Below are 20,811 nucleotides of genomic sequence, written 5' to 3' on the forward strand. Positions count from 1 at the left end.
TTCAACCTTGGAGAATTCAAGGCTTCTTGTACTCATTTAGGAATAGAAATACAAGACAAAGAGGCTGCAAAAGACTTAAAATGAGTGGAGAAATGATCAAAAGAAACATACTTAGATATGGGATGGGTGGTGCACGCATAGTCTCCCTTCTTGAGGGCAATAGGAAGGTCTAAGTCATTGTCTTCAGGGCCATAGGATGTCCGAGGGGATGGCAAGGGGAGAAGTGTGGGTTGTACTTCTCGAACATGTTAAACTGCATATTGTGATTCTCTTGAGGAGATAAAATTTTGTTCCTCAAAAACTACACCTTGATCTAGGCTGCAATTTGTCTTCCTGCGTTGATATACTTGTGAGAAATTATCAATAGATCTTTTTGTTTGTGGCACTTGGAGCAACCGTCATTGGACCTGGGAGAGGAACAGTAGGATGGACAAAAGAAGGAGAGGCTGAATCAGAAGTGGATGAAAAATATGAAAAATATGGAGTACTCTAAAAAAAGGTGACATATGTGTAAACTGTCTATCTCCATGTCCTCTACCAAGATCAGTCCCTTCTCTTCCTCTCCCTCTTCCACCTCCACCACCCCCACGTCCCCTTGCACTTTCTGTCCTATTTGTTGTGGGGGTAGAATCATATTCACACCCTAAACAATGCAAAGTTCAAGCAACTTGCAAGTGATTTTCTTTTTTTCTTAATTCTTGTTCATTAGTGGTATGATGGTTTATTCTAATCTCCTGGAAAACACTTTACATCTCACCAAAATACTCATGACATTTATATTTTTATGCATCATAGAGTGTTAACGGGAATAAAATTCATAAATACCGGAGAGATTACACTGATGAGATTATACGGCCTTGAGAGTATTTTACATACCTTTAGCAGTCTTATAGGTCATAATCTGAGAGCTAATTTAAGGTTCCTACTATATACCAACCAAATCATCACTGATAATTGTCTGACTTCCAAGCATCATTCATAGAATCCTAGGATCCTCCTTTAAGAAATTTTAACTTTAGGGTTTAGGGTTTATATTCATAGTTTGCACCATTCAACTTAACAGATGTAATCTGAATAGATGTATCATTTTTACTTTCAGAGTTCTCGGAAGTCTTATTAGTTGTAATGACCTCACCTTCATCTGCCACTGATCACAACACCAGAAATACATGACACCAAACAGCACCACAGGGTCTGCATTGGTAAAGAAACCAACCAGATGCAATAAAGACAAGAGGACAGCAGCAATCAGGGCACATGATAGCAGTAATTAGGAAATAATAGCAACACACAACAGTAGTAGGGCACATCAATCTTCAAAACTCAATCAGCAGCACATATAGAAGACAATAGGAATCCAATGCACATCTACAAGCACACTTGAGTGCAAAAAATAGCACTAACCAACCCTGAATCACCACATACTCGATACAGACACAGACTTGAAGAGTTTGCACAGACAAAGAACCCCGATAGGGAAGTCACAAAACCATAGGCAGGGTACAGCACATAATCAATTGCTCGTGCAGAACATAGAGCCATGAGCCAACAGGTTCAGGCACACAGAAGAAGGAAGGCTCTAACCTTAAACACTAATCAGCAGAGAAGATGAAGAATTCTTCCCCTGTGTAATCACAGGCACCGGAGGAGATGGTAAAGAAACTGACATTGATCTCCCTGGTTGGATTTACTGCTTTTATACCATGTAGAAATCTGTGAATCAATGATTGAGAGAAGGAAAAAAGATAAAGGATGAAAAACAAGAAAGAGAGACCTGTGCTGCAGCAACTTGTCTGGGGTCAGAATTCAACCCCTGATCTTTATATTGTCTCCTTAAGTAAACAGATATAACAAAGGACTAAAGTGCCCTTCTAGATCACCTTACCTACAGACTTGAGTTAAACCCAGAAAATAAAACAATAAAAAACCCCGAGTACATCATACTACTCCGTGGCTCTTGTATGGCCCTAGAGGGAACAAGTTCACATGTGTATAAAGACCATACTACCCTTATCTTCAACATAAATAAATGCAAAGAAACATGTATAAGTGCATGGGTGCATCTGATAATATTGTTGCTCTGGCTAAGCCATTAACAGTATGGCTGTTTCATTTGACATCAGTTCTGGAAACTGGGTGAATGCTTGTCTCCTATTAGAGCATTGTTTTTATTTTCTTTCGATTTGATTGTCTAGTTTTCTTAATTAGTACAAGTTATCCTAGTTATCCATGAAGAGATATCTTTTAGTGCTCAAGTTCTTTCTTTCATAGCTCTTAAATTTTTTATTGGTGCTTCCACACAAAGAGATATTTGGTACTACAAGTTTTAATGGTCTTGTGCAGTTGTAGTCTGAATTTAAATGTCAGAAAGTTTCTGATGTTTTTCAGGGTGCTGTTGAGTCTGTCTCTGTTGGTGAGATCAAGCTCAGCTTGCGGAAGTCTCTGGTGAAGCTTGGATTTAGTTTTATTTCGAGGGACCCTAAGTTGCAATTGTTAATATGTGAGCTGGAAGTTGTTATAAGGCAGCCTGAACCAAGAGTGAGGAAGGATCGACCTCGGAGACCTGTAAAGCCATGCTCAGCTGGCAGCAGAGGGAAGTGGATGGTTGTGGCTAACATGGCAAGATTTTTATCTATTCACATTACAGATTTGGTCATTAAGGTAAACACTTGGCAACTGACATCTGGTGATATTCTATGCTACTGCACTAGAGTTTTTTCGTCTATGTGGACTTTATCTTATGGGACATTTCTAATATATCCTAACTGTATGTTTTTTTTTTGAGAAGAGTTGTAAATGTATTCAATAAGAAAAAAATACGAACCTAGAGACTAAAAAGACATTTCCTCCACAACAAGATGTTGGAGGGTAACGCCTTTTTTAGCTTGAACATCGGCTAAATGATTAGCGGATCTTGGAACATGTTTCCAAGTGCATAATAAAACAGAAGTTAAATTACAAATTTCATAAAAAACTGTAAGCTGGCCTAACGTAGTTCTAAGTTTACTTCTAGGGATAGTGTTGTGTGAATATGTATGCTTGTCTGTGCCCTTAATTTAAGAAGGTTTCTGAAAACTTCTACTTGTTTTTCTGAGTTATTTGAAATTCATGTATATATATTTTTTAAAACATCTGTGGGCATCTATACCACTTAATGGCTTCCCTTGCTAGAGAAGGGTTTGTTTTGAGCCTTATTGTAAATAGTTCTCAAAGTAGTTTTATTTGCTGTCCTTTATTTTTGTTGAAGGGGAGCTGGAAAAATTCTCACCACTTAAAAAAAAATTTACAGACTCATATCTAGAAATAGGGCAATATATTGAAGTGAGTTACAGCATGAAGATCTGCTTAACATAAAATTTAAAGATTTTTAAGTAGTGTGAAGCTCATATTAAACACTTTCGAACAAACATTGCAACGGAATGGTCTTAAATAGCTTTGTATTGTTTAAAATCTGATGCTTCTAATTAATATAGAAATATTAAGAATATGTAGATGTTTCTTTTCTCAGTATTTACGGTTTGAAGTCTACAACTACTTTGTATGCCATCTGCATTTGGTTATGAACAAAAATGGATTTGTCAATGTTGTACATATTACCTTTTCTTTCTCCCCTTCATTGGTCAAAGTGGGAAATTCACAGCAGTTCTGACAAATACTCAATTTACCTGCTGTATAAACAGCTGTAAGATACTTATGTAGCACTTTTGATGTTCAGGTGCCAAAAGCTACTGTGGAAGTTAAAGACCTGAAAGTGGATTTATCGAAGGATGGTGAGCCAGTACCAGCTTTATTTGTCAAGCTTAAACTTGTGCCTGTGCTATGTCATATGGGCGAGTCACGTGTCAGTTGTGACCAATCATCTAATTTCAGTCATGGAGGATATATAACATCAGGACAGACATATTTATTGAATGTGGAGAAGAACTTGGTTCCTTTTATCTGTGAGGAGTTATCAATTTCTTCTGAGTTTGGTCATGACAGGTTAGTCAGTCCTTTTAGAGATGCTGAACTTTTTTTACCTTCTTTCTCTATCCATTTGTCAGGTGCGCTGTCTATGTTAGTCTAGTGTTACTGGCTATGAGGCTCCCCAGAATTCATAACTTTGTCAGAATCTTCTTGTCAAACCGTAGTATAGACTGTAATGGGATTCTTTCAGGTTGATTCTTTGCACTGGGTTATCAGTAATTATCGCAGAACTAGTCTTTATTGACCTTTTTTTTGTGAACTTGGTGGCAGGGAGAATGGTGTTGTGATCAAGAATGTGGATATAACAAGTGGAGAAGTGACAGTGAACCTACGTGAAGATTTATTTCTCAAGAATAAAAAAATAGATACTGTTGCAAGGACTGCTTTTGATACTCCAGCCAAAAAAACTTCAAAGAAACAGAATTCTCTTGAGTCAATAAAAAAAAATATTGTCCGGTTTCCTGAAAAGGTTAGTGGCTTCAGTGTACACGTTAGATCCTTTTTCTTGTTTCTTTTGTGATCTGGTGTTTGCTGTGATTAATGTCCTTCCTTTGTAGTTTTCTCTTTTTTCAGCTTGTCTTTACAAAGTCAGTGTATTATGATCATTTCAAAAAACAAAAAAAGTCAGTGTATTATGAAACTCTTTTTGCGACATAAAAATGGTAAATGTATCTGTGCCATTGTATTTTCTGTCTGAGATCTATGGTGTCATTTTCTTTCTGTATGTGCTTTAGCTAGTGAGGATTGTATTGTGGCAGGAGTTGATTCATATGATGTCAAGACATATTCTCTATGTTGTGGAAATAGGTTTCGGGGAACAAAAGATGAAGAACAGAAAGTCAATTTAAGAAGTTTGCTATTACTTGGAAAAAGGGTAGTCACTTAATATAAGTAGGAAAATCTAAGTGAAAGGGGAAAAGTGACTTGAGAAATTTGAAACTGAATCAATATGTTCCAACTTTTCTGTGTTTTTTTTTTTTAAAATCAGTGATAACTCTTTGAAGCAAAGAAAGTGTATGTATAGGCCCCAAACTGCAAGTTTATTGGAGAAGAAAATGCAGAAAATTAAAAATAAGATGACTTGTCTATGGAGGGTCAAGGGAATGGATTTTCAGACAATAAGGAATTGCCAAGGGTTCCATGTTTGATACCTGGCCAATATGGGAAATGCATTGCAGAACCCAAAAAGCTAAGGCCTTAAATCTATCCTTTAATATGCTGCCTAACCCAATAACCATAAATATCAGGCTGCATGTGGCACATAACGCTCCTCTCTGTGGCTTCCCTTATTATGAAAGTCCGAGGCATGCATACACGAGCATTGATAGATTTTTTTCCATTATGAAAAAAGTAAGAAGAATGAAGGTTAAAGAGAGAGGATGAGAGGGAGAGAAAGTGGAGAAGAGAAAATTGAGAAAAAAACCGAGATGGGGGACCTGGATTTCCCCCAACTTCTATTTATAGCTTAAGTGAAAACCCTAATTCTCTATATCTCCTATTCTACATGTCCCCTTTACATGAAATTTGGTCCATAGACATAGTTTGACATGTAGAATAAGATTACATCAAGAAATATAAATAACGACAAAGTAAAATGACCAAAATGCCCCTGTTCTTATTTTTCAATAGTACTTATAGAGATGCAAAGCTGATGGAAAGGTAGGGGTTCCCTTTGTCACCAAACTGATTACAGCTGCTGAGGCATCTTCCATCATCAGCTGAATGGATGAGTTATGGAATAACTTAAACCCTTGAAGGAGCTCTCACCTCAGCCTTTGTGGGGTCCCTAGTGTTGGGGCATGAATGCATGGGGTTACCAAAACAATCCTCCATTCTTTTCTATGAAGTAGCTTCCGTCCCTCTTAATGTTCCAGTTTGCACCTATTACTGTTGTCAAAATTCAACTTTTTCCAGCCTTTAAGTGAGTCCAATAGTGAACCTCGTAGGGGGAATAATCCCACACACATTAATGGTAGGAAACATCCTATGCCTACTAGTTAGTATGAGGCTTCTTAACTTCGGCTAGTCTTTTTTGGATACACTATTTTTACATGGTATTGGAGCAGACTGTCTGTTTTTTTGGGCCAAAATCAAACCTAGTTCATTTTGAACTTGTTTATGTCGTCCACACCTCAGAATTTTTGTTCGTTTGTTGAGTGGAAATACTCTCATATATGTTAATATTTGGAAAAATCCTGTGGTTACGAGATGGAAAATGACCTCCTAACTTTGAAAAATCATTTTGGGATGGACATGGACCTGATTTTTACAAATCTTCAAGAGTGTCTAGCTATCAAGAGCTAAAAACTCTTAAGCTAAGGTTGGGGTTTTGAAGGTGTAGAAATAAAAAAAATCAGGTATAAAACGTTCTCTATTCAAAAGATATCTTTTACAAGACGTCAACACCCTAATTATAAAGCTAGTTCATGTTCTCCAAGTAACTTGAGCCCCAAGCAATGATTTAAAATGTAACTAAGACATTTAAGGCCTGCTAGCTAGGCCCAATATACTGACAAAAATAAAAGCCCTAGCTTTTTTTAAAAAAAAGAAAAAGAAAAAGCCTTAGTAAAAATGAAACTATTGAACCATACAACTTAAAATAAATAGCTAACAAATCCTAGTCGAATCGTGTTTTTAGAGACAAGTGCAGCGGTCCCCTTCACATTGAAGGGGACTCGAAGGTGGTCATTGGATGGTGGGAGTGTGCATCCCCTCCCCTGTGGCGCCATTGGGACATCTTTCGGGAGATTCTCTAAATTAACTCAATTTTATCTTGTATTTGGTCTCACATTTCAAGATCCGCCAATTAGGTAGTAGATGTGCTTGCCAAGTAGGGAGCTACCCTACAATCGCTTGTTGTCAGGGATCTGCTCTCTCCTCTTTTGTAATTTCTCTTGTAAATATTTTTTTTTTGAAATGATGCTGAATTTTATTATGAGAGCTCAAATGAGCAGATTACAAGAGGGGAAACCTTCCCAAACAATGCGAAATTGTTGGGAGGTTCCAAAATTTTCCAATTTATCAGTCAAAGAATTGGTTGATCTAGGAACGAGGTACAATGAATGGATGACAAAATGTCAGCAATACAATCAGTGATTGGCTAGTGGTGCCAAGGAGGGGAACTATCTTTTGAACACCAACTGATGACAGTCTTTGATTTGCCTTCAATAATCAACTTGCCATGGAGCCGCTCTTTAAAGATTTGGAGGCCGAATAGAAGAGTACTCACTTCAGCAGTATTTAAATTAGCAATACCCACTGGCCCTGCATAGGATAGAATAGGGCCTCCACTGCTGTCTCCGAAAACATCACCAGCTCTAGCCGGCCCAGGACAGCCTAAAGCACTGCCATCAAAATTGAGTTTGGTGCAGTCATAAGGGGGAGGATCCCAGGTGGCCATAATCGGATTCCTATAGGGGCCCGCCATGTGCGCGATCAAACCCCAATTTTCCCCAAGGGTGACGACCGATAGAGAAGCAAACTCCTTCCTAGAATGTAGCCAACTTGAGATAAGGCCCACTGCCTGAGAAACTATATTATCCGGGGTGCTAGCCTTGGAGTTGAATCTCCAGTTGTTTCGCTCGAGCCATATGCACCATGGGACATGCTCAAGGCATGCCAAGAGAGTTATCTTGCCCAGCCTAGGAAGGCATATCCCCATAACCATCTCATAGGTGCCGAAAAAGTCCTGATGTAGCCCCATTTGGAGACCAATCTTCTGAAATATCTTCATCCAGACTTGCCAAGAAAAATCACAATGTAAGAGAACATATTGGACACTCTCATCGCACACGCCACAAAGGGGACAAGTGCGATCGAGTGCAGTGTAACCTCCTTTATGGAGGTTGTCAGAGGTGAGGATCTGTTCCCTGATGGCCGTCCACACGAAGAATTTGATTTAACTAGGCGCTGAGAGCTTCCATGCTAGAATTGCCTTGTGCTCATGCATGCTGTAATCTTGCTTTCTAATGTGAGAGTAGGCGGATGCAACTGTGAATGCTGGGTTGCCATGTCAGTTTATCAAGTGCATGCTGCTGAGTCAGGAGAGGAGAGAGCAAAAAGCCGAAGTTTCCTCATCATTTAATCCCCATCAAAACGTGAGACTCCATGAGCGATCTTTCCAAGAATCGGCCACTGAGCAAGAGAGGTCCCTCGCCACCCTAGAGAGCCCTGGGAAATCCTCGGAGAGGGGGCGGGGGCCGCACCATTCATCCGACTAAAGAGGAGGGTCCTTCCATTGCCTGTGTGAAAGGAAGTTCCATCTCGAATATTGGGAGGAGCTTTTGAATTGATTTCTATATCGGGGATAGGAGGCGAGTAGCGCCTTCCTCCCTCCACCAGGCACCCAAGGTTGAAGATAGAACCTGACCATATCACCCCATAGGCTGTTATGCTTGATGTTTAAGTTCCAGATCCATTTGAGCAAAAAGGCATTGCTCATCTCCTTTGTAGGCTGGATGCCTAAACCACCCCGATTGCGGGGCATGCAAATATCCTTCCAACTCACCAAATGATATCTGAAGGTGTCCTCTGATCCTCTCCAGAGAAAACGCCGACGGATGGTGTTAATCCTGTTGCAAACTGAGGCTGGACAGTGCATGAAGGATAATAAATAGTTTGGCAGTCCTGCCAAACAAGACTTGAGGAGTGAGTCGCCTAGCAGTAGATAAAAGCTTCCCCCTCCAAGTTGCTAGTCTCTTCTCAAATTTCTCAATGAGGGGGCACCAAAGCGTCGCCGAAGGCCAGGAGTCAAAGAGTGGTAGTCCAAGATATGTAACTGGCAAATTTTCCACTAGGCACCCCAAATAGTCAGCCATACCATGAAGCACAGGTGAGTCGATATGATAGTCTAGGAGGGTGGTTTTCTTCCAGTTAATATTCTGACCAGAAGCCAGTTCAAATAGTCCCAATACAACACGCAGTTTCGGATATGATCCATAGTGCCAACCCCAAAGCAAATTGTATCATCTGCAAACTGAACGATTGACACATCAAAGACTGCATAGTCCGTCGTGGGGAGGAGCACAAGCACCTTTTAAGCACTGGTGGTGAGACTGATCGGCCAAAAGTCAGAACGAATTTCTGCCCGTTCTTTTTTATTGATGAGGGCAATAAACGAAGCTCCGATGCTCCTATATCTGATACCATGCTGATAGAACGAGTGGACCATGCAAGCAATATTGTCTCTGATGATGGGCCAACATCAGCGATTGAATTCCCCATTGAAACCATCCGGCCCGGAGCACGATCCAAAGGAAGACCCAATGCTGCTTTTTCAATTTCCTTACTAGAGAAAGGGAGCTCGATGAGACTAGCTGCGGCCGAAGGAATAGCCTGGAGATGAACCCTTTCAAAGAAAGGGCGAACTAGCTGGCCATCAGAGTATAATTCTGCAAAAAATTTCACCAGTAAGTCTGAAATAAGGAATCAATCTGAGGTACTCTCACCATTAACGCTGAGCGTGGTGATGAATTTGGCTCTTCTCTGAGCAGAGACGATTGCATGGAAGAATTTAGTATTAGCATCCCCCTCAACGAACCATTTAAATCTTGTATGCTGCTTCCAGTGCACGAGCTCACTCTTGTTAATATAAATATATCTTTATCAAAAAAAATAAAATAATCCTTGCCCAACTACTTAAGGGCATTTTTTTTTTTTTTTTGAGAAGAGGTGTAAATATATTACTGAGAGAAAAAGAAAACAAACCTTGCTAAACAGGACCTTCCTCCACAACAAGATGTTGGAGAAAACACCTAATTTAGCCTGACTATCCGCTAAGTGATTGGCGGATCTAGGAATATGATTCCACATATATTGTAATTGGGAAATTAAAGTACATATATCATTAAAAAGATCCCAGTGGCGCCTCCGCTAAGTGATTGGCGGATCTAGGAATATGATTCCACATACATTGTAATTGGGGAATTAAAATACATATATCATTAAAAAGATCCCAGTGGCGCCAAGGAGGTTTGCATGTCTTCTTACACCAACCGATGACAACTTGAGAATCGCCTTCGTCATATGAAGGTCCTATCATCCTCTGATGAAACAGTTTCAGGCCATTAAACAACCCAGATAGCTCGACTATAGTTGAATCTGATATCCCAACTGGCCCGGAAAAATGTGAAGAGAAGAATCCCTTTATCGTCATGAATGACCCCTCCATATCCAGCAGGCCCCGGACAGCCCAACTCACTTCCATCAAAATTCAGTTTAAAATATCCAACTGGGGGGAGAGACCAAGTCTCCGTAATCGGAGGGCGGGGAAGATGAGACATTTTTGCAACAAGATCCCAATTTTCTCGAATGTTGATTCCTTTGAGATTTTTAAATTCTTTTCTCATACGAATCCAAGAAGTAACTTGCCCAACAATTCGGTTGCTGAGAATATTTTCGGAGAGAGATTTTTTATTAAACCTTCTGTTATTCCGTTCTTTCCAAAGGACCCAGATGATGTGACCGACGCAGTAGGAGATTAATAACTTCCCAAGTTTAGGGAGGTTAACCTTTGTTATCGTATGAATTGTGGATATGAGATTTTGGGAGGAGTAGTATTGCAGGCCAATTTTGCTGATGAGATTTGTCCATACCGAGTGAGCATAATTACAATGCAATGATATATGATCCGCAATTTCAGTGGAGGACAGGCAGAACGGGCACAGAGGATCCAAAACATGTGTTCCCCGGTGTATTAACGTATCCGATGTCAAGATTTTGTTTTGCCATGCTGTCCAAATAAAGAATTTTGCTCTTGGAGGTACGTGTAGGGACCATGCGATAGTTGATGGGTGACAGGATTGAGCAGGGGGGGGGGGGGAGAGAAGTGCTTTGTAGGCAGTTGAAGTGGAAAATGTACCTTTGGGACAAGGAGTCCATATCAGGGTGTCTGGAGCATTTTTGACACGAACCGAAGATAGTCTCGTAATGAGTTCGGCGGCTTCAAGAGTTTCTACTTCTGTCAACCCTCTATGGAGATTTAAGTTCCAATCACAAGAATTATGCCCGACATCTGAAATATTAGCCTCTTTGTTTCTGGCAAGAGAGAAGATATGACCATAGCTAGAGTTTAAACTAGCCGGGTCTATCTACCAATCTGTCCAAAAACTTGTCCTACTGCCAAATCCAATATAACACTGGACAACGTTTTTGAAGACAAGCAACAAACTAGCTATTTTTTTTCCAAAGAGGAGATAATTTGTTATACCTTCCTCCTTCAGTGCACCATCCCGATAACTTGTCTGCTTTACCTGCCACTATATTTCGCCAAATCAGAGACGAAAACATATTGAATTTCCAGATCCACTTCATAAGTAGAGCCGAGTTAGTTGTTGTAGTGTCGCGACTCCCAAGGCCACCCTCAACAAAAGGTTTACAAACGTCAACCCATTTCACTAAACAATATTTTTTTTTTCACCATTTTGCCCACCCCATAAAAATCCTATTTTTTTTTTTTTTGGAAATGATGCTGATTTTTGTTAAGGCAAAAGCTCAAAAGAGCAAATTATAAAGGAGGGAATCCTTCCCATACAGTGAGAGATTGCTGGGAAGTTCCGAATTAACCAATTTAACCAATTTTTATCAGCCAAAGAGTTGGTTGATCTAGGGATGAGATTCCAATTACAATGCAAAGAAAATACAACGTCAGCAATACTATCAGTGATGGGCCAGTGGCGCCAAGGGGGGAGGTTGTCTTTGGAACACCAACTAATAACCGTCTTTGAGTCGCCTTCAATGATTAACTTGCCATGGAGACGATCTCTGAAGATTTGGAGATAAAAATCTTATTTTTAAAAACTCTTATTCTCTTTCTGACAGAGACAGGGCAACGGTACAAGGATAAAAAATAGGACGGAATACCGTGTAAACAAGACTTAATCAGAGTAAGTTTACCAGCTTTGGATATGACCTTCCCTATCCAAGAAGCAAGTCTGCCTTCGCCAAATCAGAGACGAAAACATATTGAATTTCCAGATCCACTTCATAACCAGAGCCAAGTTAGTTGTTGCAGTGTCGCGAATCCCAAGGCCACCCTCAGCAAAAGGTTTACAAATGTCAACCCATTTCACTAAACAATATTTTTTTTCACCATTTTGCCCACCCCATAAAAATATTATTTTTAAAAACTCTATTCTCTTTTTGACAGAGTCAGGGCAACGGTACAAGGATAAAAAATAGGACAGAATACCGTGTAAACAAGACTTAATCAGAGTAAGTTTACCAGCTTTGGACAGAAACTTCCCTCTCCAGGAAGCAAGTCTGCCTTCAAGCCGCTCAATGACTGGGTGCCAAGCAGATTTTGAGGGTAAGACAGGAGATAGAGGAGGACCCACATATGTGCCCGGAAAGGAGGCAACTTTACAACCCAAGTAGTTTGCCATGGAATTTAGAACCAAGGGATCAATATTGAAACCCAAAAATGATCGAATGGCTGGACGAGGGGTCGGTCAAGGAGTAATTTCCTCCCACTAACCATCTGGGGAACGAAGTAACTCCCACTCAACGACCACTCCCTCTGATCCTGCACCTCTAGTAGGACAGCGCCCAGGAAGGGGCGAAGATCGAACCAGTCTGGGGAAGCAGCACCGGCAGCAGCAGCAACGAAAAGGTAAACAACCGGAAGAAGAAGACAAGAGGGAAAAAGAAAGTATTGACTCTGAAGATAGCTCAGGCGAGAGATGGCAAACTGTAATCTCGAGATCCTCACGCCGAAGGATCCTAGTGGAGGATCCGACCAGATAGGAATTCTGGAATGGAAAAGCAAAGCTGACTTTTCGAAAGAGGAAGGAGAAGAGTGGGGAGGCCATCCAGATTCATGCACAAGAGGGGGGAAAAAATCATACATCTCCCTCCCGATCTCCGCAGTTAGCTTTTTCCTAGACATCTTCCGGAAAGTCCAATTAGGAAACACGGGAAGAAAATACAGCAAATCACTCCTCACCGGAGATCTGGAATTCCAAGTTCACAGCCAGTATCATGGAGGACTTCTTCAATGTGTCATCCACCAAAGATGTGGCCAAATGATAATGGGTATGATTTTTCTTCCACAACTCTCCACTTCTGGAATGGGATGGAAACGCTTTGATCAAATTCTCCAACAGCTAGCCACACCCCCCAAAAATCCACTCACAACCTAGCGCTTCACACCAGTCAATTCTGTCGCTTCCACCGGATCCTCCACCAGAGAAGACTCAGGTCTACAAAACCAATTGTCCAACACCACCACCAATATCACTCCCCCAAGTTTCAAGCCAAAAAAACCAATTCTCTATATCCCTGCCAACCCACATCGAATCTGAGGGCAAGCGCAAAATGTCCCTGGCAGTGCTCTTGGGAGATCCGGAAATTTTTTTCACTAGAAGACAACTCCAAGAATGGCTGCAAAAATGAAATATCATGTCCACAACCATCATCAAAGCTCATGAGAGGAGCTGGCTAATCAACTGTTATTCGGAGGAGGACCGCAGGAGACTACATTCACTGAAGACAGAGACTATTTCAATGATCCTCCACATGACCAATTGGAGCCCAGAACTCACAGCCCCCATCTCGGGGCAATGGGTGATCGTCAAAGGTCTTTCGGTGGAGATCCGATGCCGACATACTCTGGAATGCCTCACAAAAGATTTCGGAGAGCTTATTTGGGCCGAAAGCCAGCCAACGCAGCCCAGAACTCAGCCCCCATCTCGGGGCAATAGGTGATCGTCAAAGGTCTTTCGGTGGAGATCCGATGCTGACATACTCTGGAATGCCTCACAAAAGATTTCGGAGAGCTTATTTGGGCCGAAAGCCAGCCAACGCAGCTTCACAAAGAAAAAATTTTCATCCGACCAAAATCACCGGTAAGTGGTTTACAGTTTTTTCATATCTCCTGCGGAAAAACCAGGATCTGGGTCTCCATGGAATTTGGAGATCTGGAAATCCTTCTGGCAGCCAACTCGGAAGAAACCTCACGAAACATAACCTAGGCTGAGCCGATCCACCAGTTGCTGACTCGGAAGCATCACTCGGAGCTCAATCGGACATGGGTTCCAAAAAAAAAAAAAATTCGACCACCCAAAATCAATCCCCATATCCCGAAACAGTCCAATCAATACCAGTTCACAGTAACCCTCTTAATGCCTCCGCCGAAAAAGCTTCAATCCACATAAATGTCTTCGCCGAAAAAATCCCATCTCTGAAATCGCCCTTGCCCACAGTGCCAATCCCCAGTTGTCCCAAAACATCTGCAATACATCTGTCCCCAAACCCAAAATCTGACAAGATCTCTCAACCTGATCTACAGCCACATCCTTCACCTAACAAGGGGATTCTCATTACTTCCCCATGCTCACATCCATCGCCGTCACACTCTACCTCACCTCGACACAAAAACCAAAAAAAGAAACACTTTCCCCCACACACCTATCTCTCCATTTACCAAAAACCATCACCACCCTCTCAAATCAATGATATTTCCAATGCCCCTCCGATTTGGCAACCTCGAGCCCCGCACCGTACTTCTTCACATAAAAAAAACACCTTTTCAACCATCAAATCCACAGCCGTTGACCACATCAATTTCCAAAAACCCTCAGTCCACATCACGTCGTCGCCCCGTCCTTTCCTTTCTACATCACCCCCTTCCCCTCCGCCGCCCCTCGATTCCCAAAGCAGTACTCGACTGCCATACGTCAACCTCTCAGTCCACATCACGCCGCCCTCCTGTCCTTTCATTTTTAAATCCCTCCCCTCCCCTCCGCCGCCTAAAGTTTTCTTTTCCCGAAGCCGTACCCCTCGCCTGACATACACAAACTCTCCCCCGTCCCGTGGCTTCTCTACCTCGATAAATCCCCTTTCCTCCCCACTCTCATCCACATTCTTGGCTCCTTCTCAAGGATTACCTCCTGCGAACCCCCCCTATCTCAAACCTTCCACATCAACTATCCCAGCATCCCGCTCCTCTCGCCGTCCCATCAGACCCTCCCTCTTTGACCCAAACCTCCCTATATACGGCCACCCCTCGAGCCCCGCTAAGCCCATCCCTCCTCTCCAATGAATCCACCTCGGATTTTGACCCCCCTTTTTACTCCCCTCCCCCCTTATATATTCACTCTCCCACTATCCTCTGCCCCACCCCCCTTTGTATTATCTTCCCCCACTCGGACACCATGGAAAACCCAACCCCCAAAACTTTCACCCTTCCCCTGCACACCAATACTGGAAAACAAATCGCCAACACCCCTTACCGGTATACCTATTCCAGAAAAAAGGAAGAAGGGAAATATAAAGCCAAAATCAACAACCCTGCACCTTCCAAAAAAAACACTGACAAAGATAAATTCAAAGACACTACCACCCCACCTTCCCCCCCTTCAAACCCTCCTCCTGTCCTTCCATTGGAATTTCCCCCTGATTGGTACGATCTCCCCCCTGCTTTCCCCTCTGGAATCCCTCCAATTTGGTCCGACCTCCCCCCAACTATAACCTTTGAATCTACCCCAACCAAGACCTTCACTCCCAATCCGCGGGATGAGCTCCTCCTATTTCTGCTGGAACAGGAACAAGACTTTCCACGGGAGGAATTTTCAGAAATGACGGAGCTTGCCAACATCTTTTGTGCGGGCTACTCTGAAGCTGGCGCCGTGGAGCGGAATATCAACACCCATCGTTCCCCATGATCGTTCTATCATGGAATGTTAAAGGTCTCGGCTCTCTGGCCAAGCGTGCCCTCATCAGGGCGGCGCTTTTTGATGTTAAACCAAAAATTGCTATTCTTCTTGAAACTAAGATACAGTCTTTTGATTACTCAATTGTGTGTAATTTATGGTATGACACCAACCCAGCGTGGGCACATGTGGGTGCAATTGGCCATTCTGGTGGCCATTCTGGTGGCATCTGGGATCCAACTGCTTTTGATGCTATTTCCGTCATTCCGGGGCAATACACAATCGGTCTCCAGCTCTTGGATCACAACCTCGGTACTTCTTGGGCGCGAGCCGGCATATATGGGCCAACTCGTTACTGTGACCGAGCATCTTTCTGGGAGAAAATCTTTCAGCTTGTCCAATTGTGGGACCTCCCTTGGCTCATTGGAGGAGACTTCAATGCGACTTTACTTTGCTCTGACAAAAGTCCTCCTGCCTCCCGAACCTTATCAACCATGAGAGCTTTTTCTGACTTTATCAATAGTCTTGCTCTCTCCGAGGCTCCTCTCTCGGGGAAAAAATTCACCTGGATAAATTGTCAGAATCCCCCTATTTTGTCTAAATTGGACAGATTTTTTGTCAATATAGAATGGAACCTCCTCTTTCCCAACACCTCTGGCCAAGTCCTAAACAAAATAGGATCTGACCATTGGCCTATCCAACTCAATTCTCGGCCAGTTACATGGGAAAGATCTCCCTTTCGGTTTGAGAATGCCTGGTTATTAACCGAGGCTTTCATCCCTTACTTGAAATCGTGGTGGCTCGAATTGGAAAATCATCCGAACCCGGGCTGGGCCCTCCCTCGGAAACTCAAAGCCCTCAAGACAAAGATCAGAATGTGGGATAAAAATCACCGAATTTCTGCTGCTTCCCAGAAAGATTCGATTCGCCGCCGCATTTCTGAGCTGGATCTACTGGAGGAACAATCTCTCCTACTAATTTGCTGATTAGAAATAATTTAAATGTTGAATACCTTACGTTTCTTCGTTCTGAATTTGTCCGTTGGAAACAACGTTCAAGATTTCGTTGGATGGCTGAGGGTGATGGAAATACAAAGTTTTTCCATTCCATCGCCTCGGCCAGGAGGAGGACTAACCGTATCACTGCTCTCTGTAACGGAGACCACGTGGTTATGGATAGTGCCTCCATTTCTAACCTTTTGGTGAAGTATTTCTCAGAGCTATATTCAGAAGTCTGTTTCAGAAGACCAAAAATCCATCAGCTCGACTTCGAGCGTATCTCAGCTGAAGACGCTGCTGATCTTGAAAAACCTTTCTCCTCAGAAGAAATGGAACGGGCTGTCCTTGGCCTTCCTAAAGATAAAGCCCTCGGACTAGATGGCTTTAATGGTGAGTTTTATCACTGTTTTTGGGACCTGTTAAAAAATGATGTTTGTGCCCTCGTTCACAATTTTCACCAAGTGGGAATAACTCACTCTGGAATCGGCGCATCTTTTATTGCACTTATTCCTAAAAAAATTGATTCGGAGGCTCCTAAAGATTTTCGCCCTATTAGTCTCACTTCTAGTTCATATAAAATTATTGGGCGTCTATTGGCTAATCGGCTAAAAGCTGTCCTTTACAAGGTAATTAATCCTTGTCAAAGTGCTTTTATCCGAGACAGAAACATCCTGGACTCTTCTCTAACAGCTCATGAACTTCTTGATTCTTTCAAAAAATCTTCCCTTCCAAGGTTTGTTCTGAAAATTGATTTTGAGAAAACTTTTGATCGGGTTGATTGGAAACTGGTGGACTATTTTTTTGACCGTATGGGTTTTGGTACAAGATGGAAATTTTGGATGAGGAGCTGTATTTCCTCTCCTTCTTATTCTGTCTTGGTAAATGGGAAACCCCGAGGCTATTTCAAAGCTTCTAGGGGGATAAGACAAGGCGACCCCCTTTCTCCATTTATTTTTACTCTCGTTGGAGAATACCTGACCTCTATGATCCGGTTTGCTAAACGTTCGGGTTGGTTCAGTCTTGTTTTTTCTGATCCAAACCAAGACGTTCCCATTCTTCAGTTTGCTGATGATTCTATTTTTTTTGGAGAAGGGTCCATGAGACAAATCAAACACATGAAAGCAATTTTGAACATCTTTGAATTGACGTCTGGTCAAAAGATAAGCTGGGAAAAAACAACAATTTTTGGTTTTAATATTGAAGCCTCTATTCTCATCTCAATGGTGAACTATCTGGGTTGTAAGGTAGCGTCCGTTCCGAGTACATATCTGGGCTTACCTTTGACTCCGCTCCTGCCTTTGAAAAACTCCTGGTTTCCGGTTGTTGAGAGGCTTGAGAAGCGTCTGGCTTCTTGGAAAGAAATTTTTTTATCCAAAGCTGGTAAACTGGTTCTGATCAAATCATGCCTTCATGGAATCCCATCCTATTTTTTATCTTTGTACCATTGTCCAGCATCTATTCGGGATAGAATTGAATTTTTGAAAAGAAGATTCCTATGGGATGGGCCAAATGGGGAAAAAAAATTTAATCTTATAATATGGGTAGATGTTTGTAAACCAATTGTAATGGAGGGCCTCGGGATTCGGGACATTGCTACCACAAACAAGGCTCTGCTCTTAAAGTGGATTTGGAAGTTCAACATGCAACCCAATCTACTGTGGCGCCGAATGGTTGCAATTAAATCCGAAAAAGATAATGGCTGATGGACGGATGGGGGAAGATTTTACAAGTTATCCCCCATTTGGAAGAAAATTGCCAAACTCTTACCTACCTTCAAATCTGCCATCAAATGCTACATTGGGAGTGGTACAGATACTCTATTTTGGTCGGATTGGTGGATAGGGGCTAGTTGTTTAAAGGAAAGTCATCCTCGATTATTCCAACTGTCAAGATCTCGCAGCTCAATGATTTCTGACCATTGGCAGTCTTTGGGCGGCTGGAATCTTCATCTCAGGCGAGCATTGAATGACTCTGAAGCTATTGAAGCCACCTGTCTGGTCAATTTACTTTCTGGTGTGACCTTAAAAAACTCTGCCGATACACTCATCTGGACGCCCAACAAACAAGGTATGTTCTCTACAGCTTCAACGTACCATCATATGATTTCACACCCGCCTCCCCACGCAGAACATCCTGCTGCTTCTGCATGGTCGCTCCCGATTCCTCCTCGCATCAAGTTTTTCATCTGGACGGTATGTCGTAAGAAAATCTTAACTTCTGACGCTTTGCAAAGACGAGGCATTAATACTCCCAATCCAGAATGCCCATTTTGCAACACATCTCCTGAAACAACAGATCATACGCTTCTACACTGCGAATATGCTCATAAGATTTGGACCGAATTAATGGACAAAATCGGTTTATTATATTGCCCTTCACCAGATTTGCAAAACACTATCTTAACTTTGGTTAGCTCTCGTCTTCCGAAGTTAGGGAAAATTTTGATATCTTGTTGTGTTGGGCACATTGCTTGGAATTTATGGAAAGAAAGAAACAATCGTAAATTCAATCAGAAAGCTATTCCTCGGAATATTCTTTGTGAACAGATCGTCGGTCAAGTTAGCTCTTGGGTTCTCCTTCGCAAAGAATTTTGTAATTTAAGAGCGACAAACATGAGGGAAAATTAGCGAAATGTTGCTGGAATGTCTTTTCCATCGAAAGTTCCTATTATGGTAGAATGGACTAAACCTCCTCCTGGACATTTTAAACTCAATTTTGATGGAAGTGCTCTCGGGTGTCCGGGGCCAGCTGGTTTTGGCGGAGTAATTCACGATGATCAAGCGAATCTTCTCTTCACTTATGCAGGTCCAATTGGAGTATCAGACTCTACTTGTGCGGAATTGCATGGCTTGTTCAACGGACTGAAGCTTTTCAAACAAAAAAAGGAGGGTGCTCTCTTGGTTGAAGGGGATTCTCAAGTCATTATAAACTGGTGTTCCAAGCCATCAAAACCTCCTTGGCGTCATTGGGAGATTTTTGATGAAATTTGTAATTTAACTTCTGGTTTACAATGCACTTGGAAACATGTTCCAAGATCTGCTCATCATGTAGCCGATGCTCAAGCGAAAAAAGGCGTTACCCTCCAACATCTTGTTGTGGAGGAAATGTCTTTTTAGTTTCCAGGTTTGTAATTTTTCTTTTTGAATACATTCACACATCTTCTCAAAGAAAATATTGAAACTCAAAATGGATGATTTAGCCCAACTTACCTTCTGTCCAGAAGACAACTCAAAGAGGTTTAGCAGAGCATTCTAGTGGGAGATTTGAGTAAAAGTACCTTCTCCGAAAAAAATAGTATCATCAGCATATTGCAATAGAGAAATATCCTGACCAGAATCAGTTGAGATAGGATTAAGCCAACCAGTTCTTTTGGCAAATCCGACCATGGAAGCAAGATGTTCCCTCAGGAGAGTGAAGAGAAATGGGGACAGTGGGTCGCCTTGTCTTATTCCTCTCGTAGCTTTGAAATAGCCACAAGGCATCCCATTTACTAGGACAGAAAAATATGGTGAAGAGATATAACTTCTCATCCAAAATTTCCACCGGGTCCCAAAACCCATTCTATTGAGAAGGTAATCAATTAGCTTCCAGTTTACTCGGTCAAAGGCCTTTTCAAAATCAATTTTAGGACGAATCTTGGCCTATTTGATTTTTTGAAGGTGTCTAGGAGTTCATGGGCAGCCATGGCAGAATCTAAAATGTTTCTATCTCGGATAAACGCACTTTGGCAGGGGCTTATAATTTTGGAGAGGTGGGTCCGAAGATGATTAGCAAGCAGACGGGCTATGATTTTATAGTAACTTGTGCTGAGACTTATGGGTCTAAAATCTTGAGGAAGATTGGCAGGAGATTTTTTTGGGATTAGGGCAAAAAGGAAGCACCTACTGCCTTATGAGTGATGTCGACTTGGTGGAAATTCTGGACAAACGCATAAACATCCGATTTGATGGTATCCCAATATTTATGATAAAACTCACCATTAAAACCATCCGGTCCAGGCGCTTTATCCTTCGGAAGCCCCATTGCTACCGATTCAATTTCTTCTGTGCTGAAGGGCTTTTCCAAGTCTATTGCCTCAGACATGGAGATTCTCAGGTAATCTAGTTGAGGCAACTTCGGCCGATTAAAGCTCTCTTCGGAGTACAGTTTTGAGAAAAACTTCACAAAGAGATTAGAGATTGAGGGACTATCCGTAATCA

The 20,811-nt window shown here is 42.0% G+C and overlaps 1 protein-coding gene across 3 annotated transcripts in view; it reads left to right on the plus strand.

Moving 5' to 3' along the window:
• Window positions 1-20,811, plus strand: part of LOC137953510 (protein SABRE-like) — a 57,774-nt gene that overhangs the window by 7,607 nt on the left and 29,356 nt on the right. For 2 of the 3 annotated variants that reach the window (XM_068800934.1, XM_068800936.1), the window contains exons 3-5: window positions 2,389-2,661; window positions 3,716-3,981; window positions 4,237-4,435. In XM_068800934.1, the coding sequence (XP_068657035.1) occupies window positions 2,389-2,661; window positions 3,716-3,981; window positions 4,237-4,435 (738 nt within the window). Of the gene's footprint in view, window positions 1-2,388; window positions 2,662-3,715; window positions 3,982-4,236; window positions 4,436-20,811 lie in introns of those variants that run through there. The other variant, XM_068800935.1, reaches the window with a different exon arrangement.

The sequence above is a fragment of the Aristolochia californica genome, unplaced genomic scaffold (genome assembly GCF_029961685.1).
Source record: "Aristolochia californica isolate CCGP_79_NKW_82.1479 unplaced genomic scaffold, dmAriCali1.0.hap1 SCAF_16, whole genome shotgun sequence".
Taxonomy (NCBI): Eukaryota; Viridiplantae; Streptophyta; class Magnoliopsida; order Piperales; family Aristolochiaceae; genus Aristolochia; species Aristolochia californica.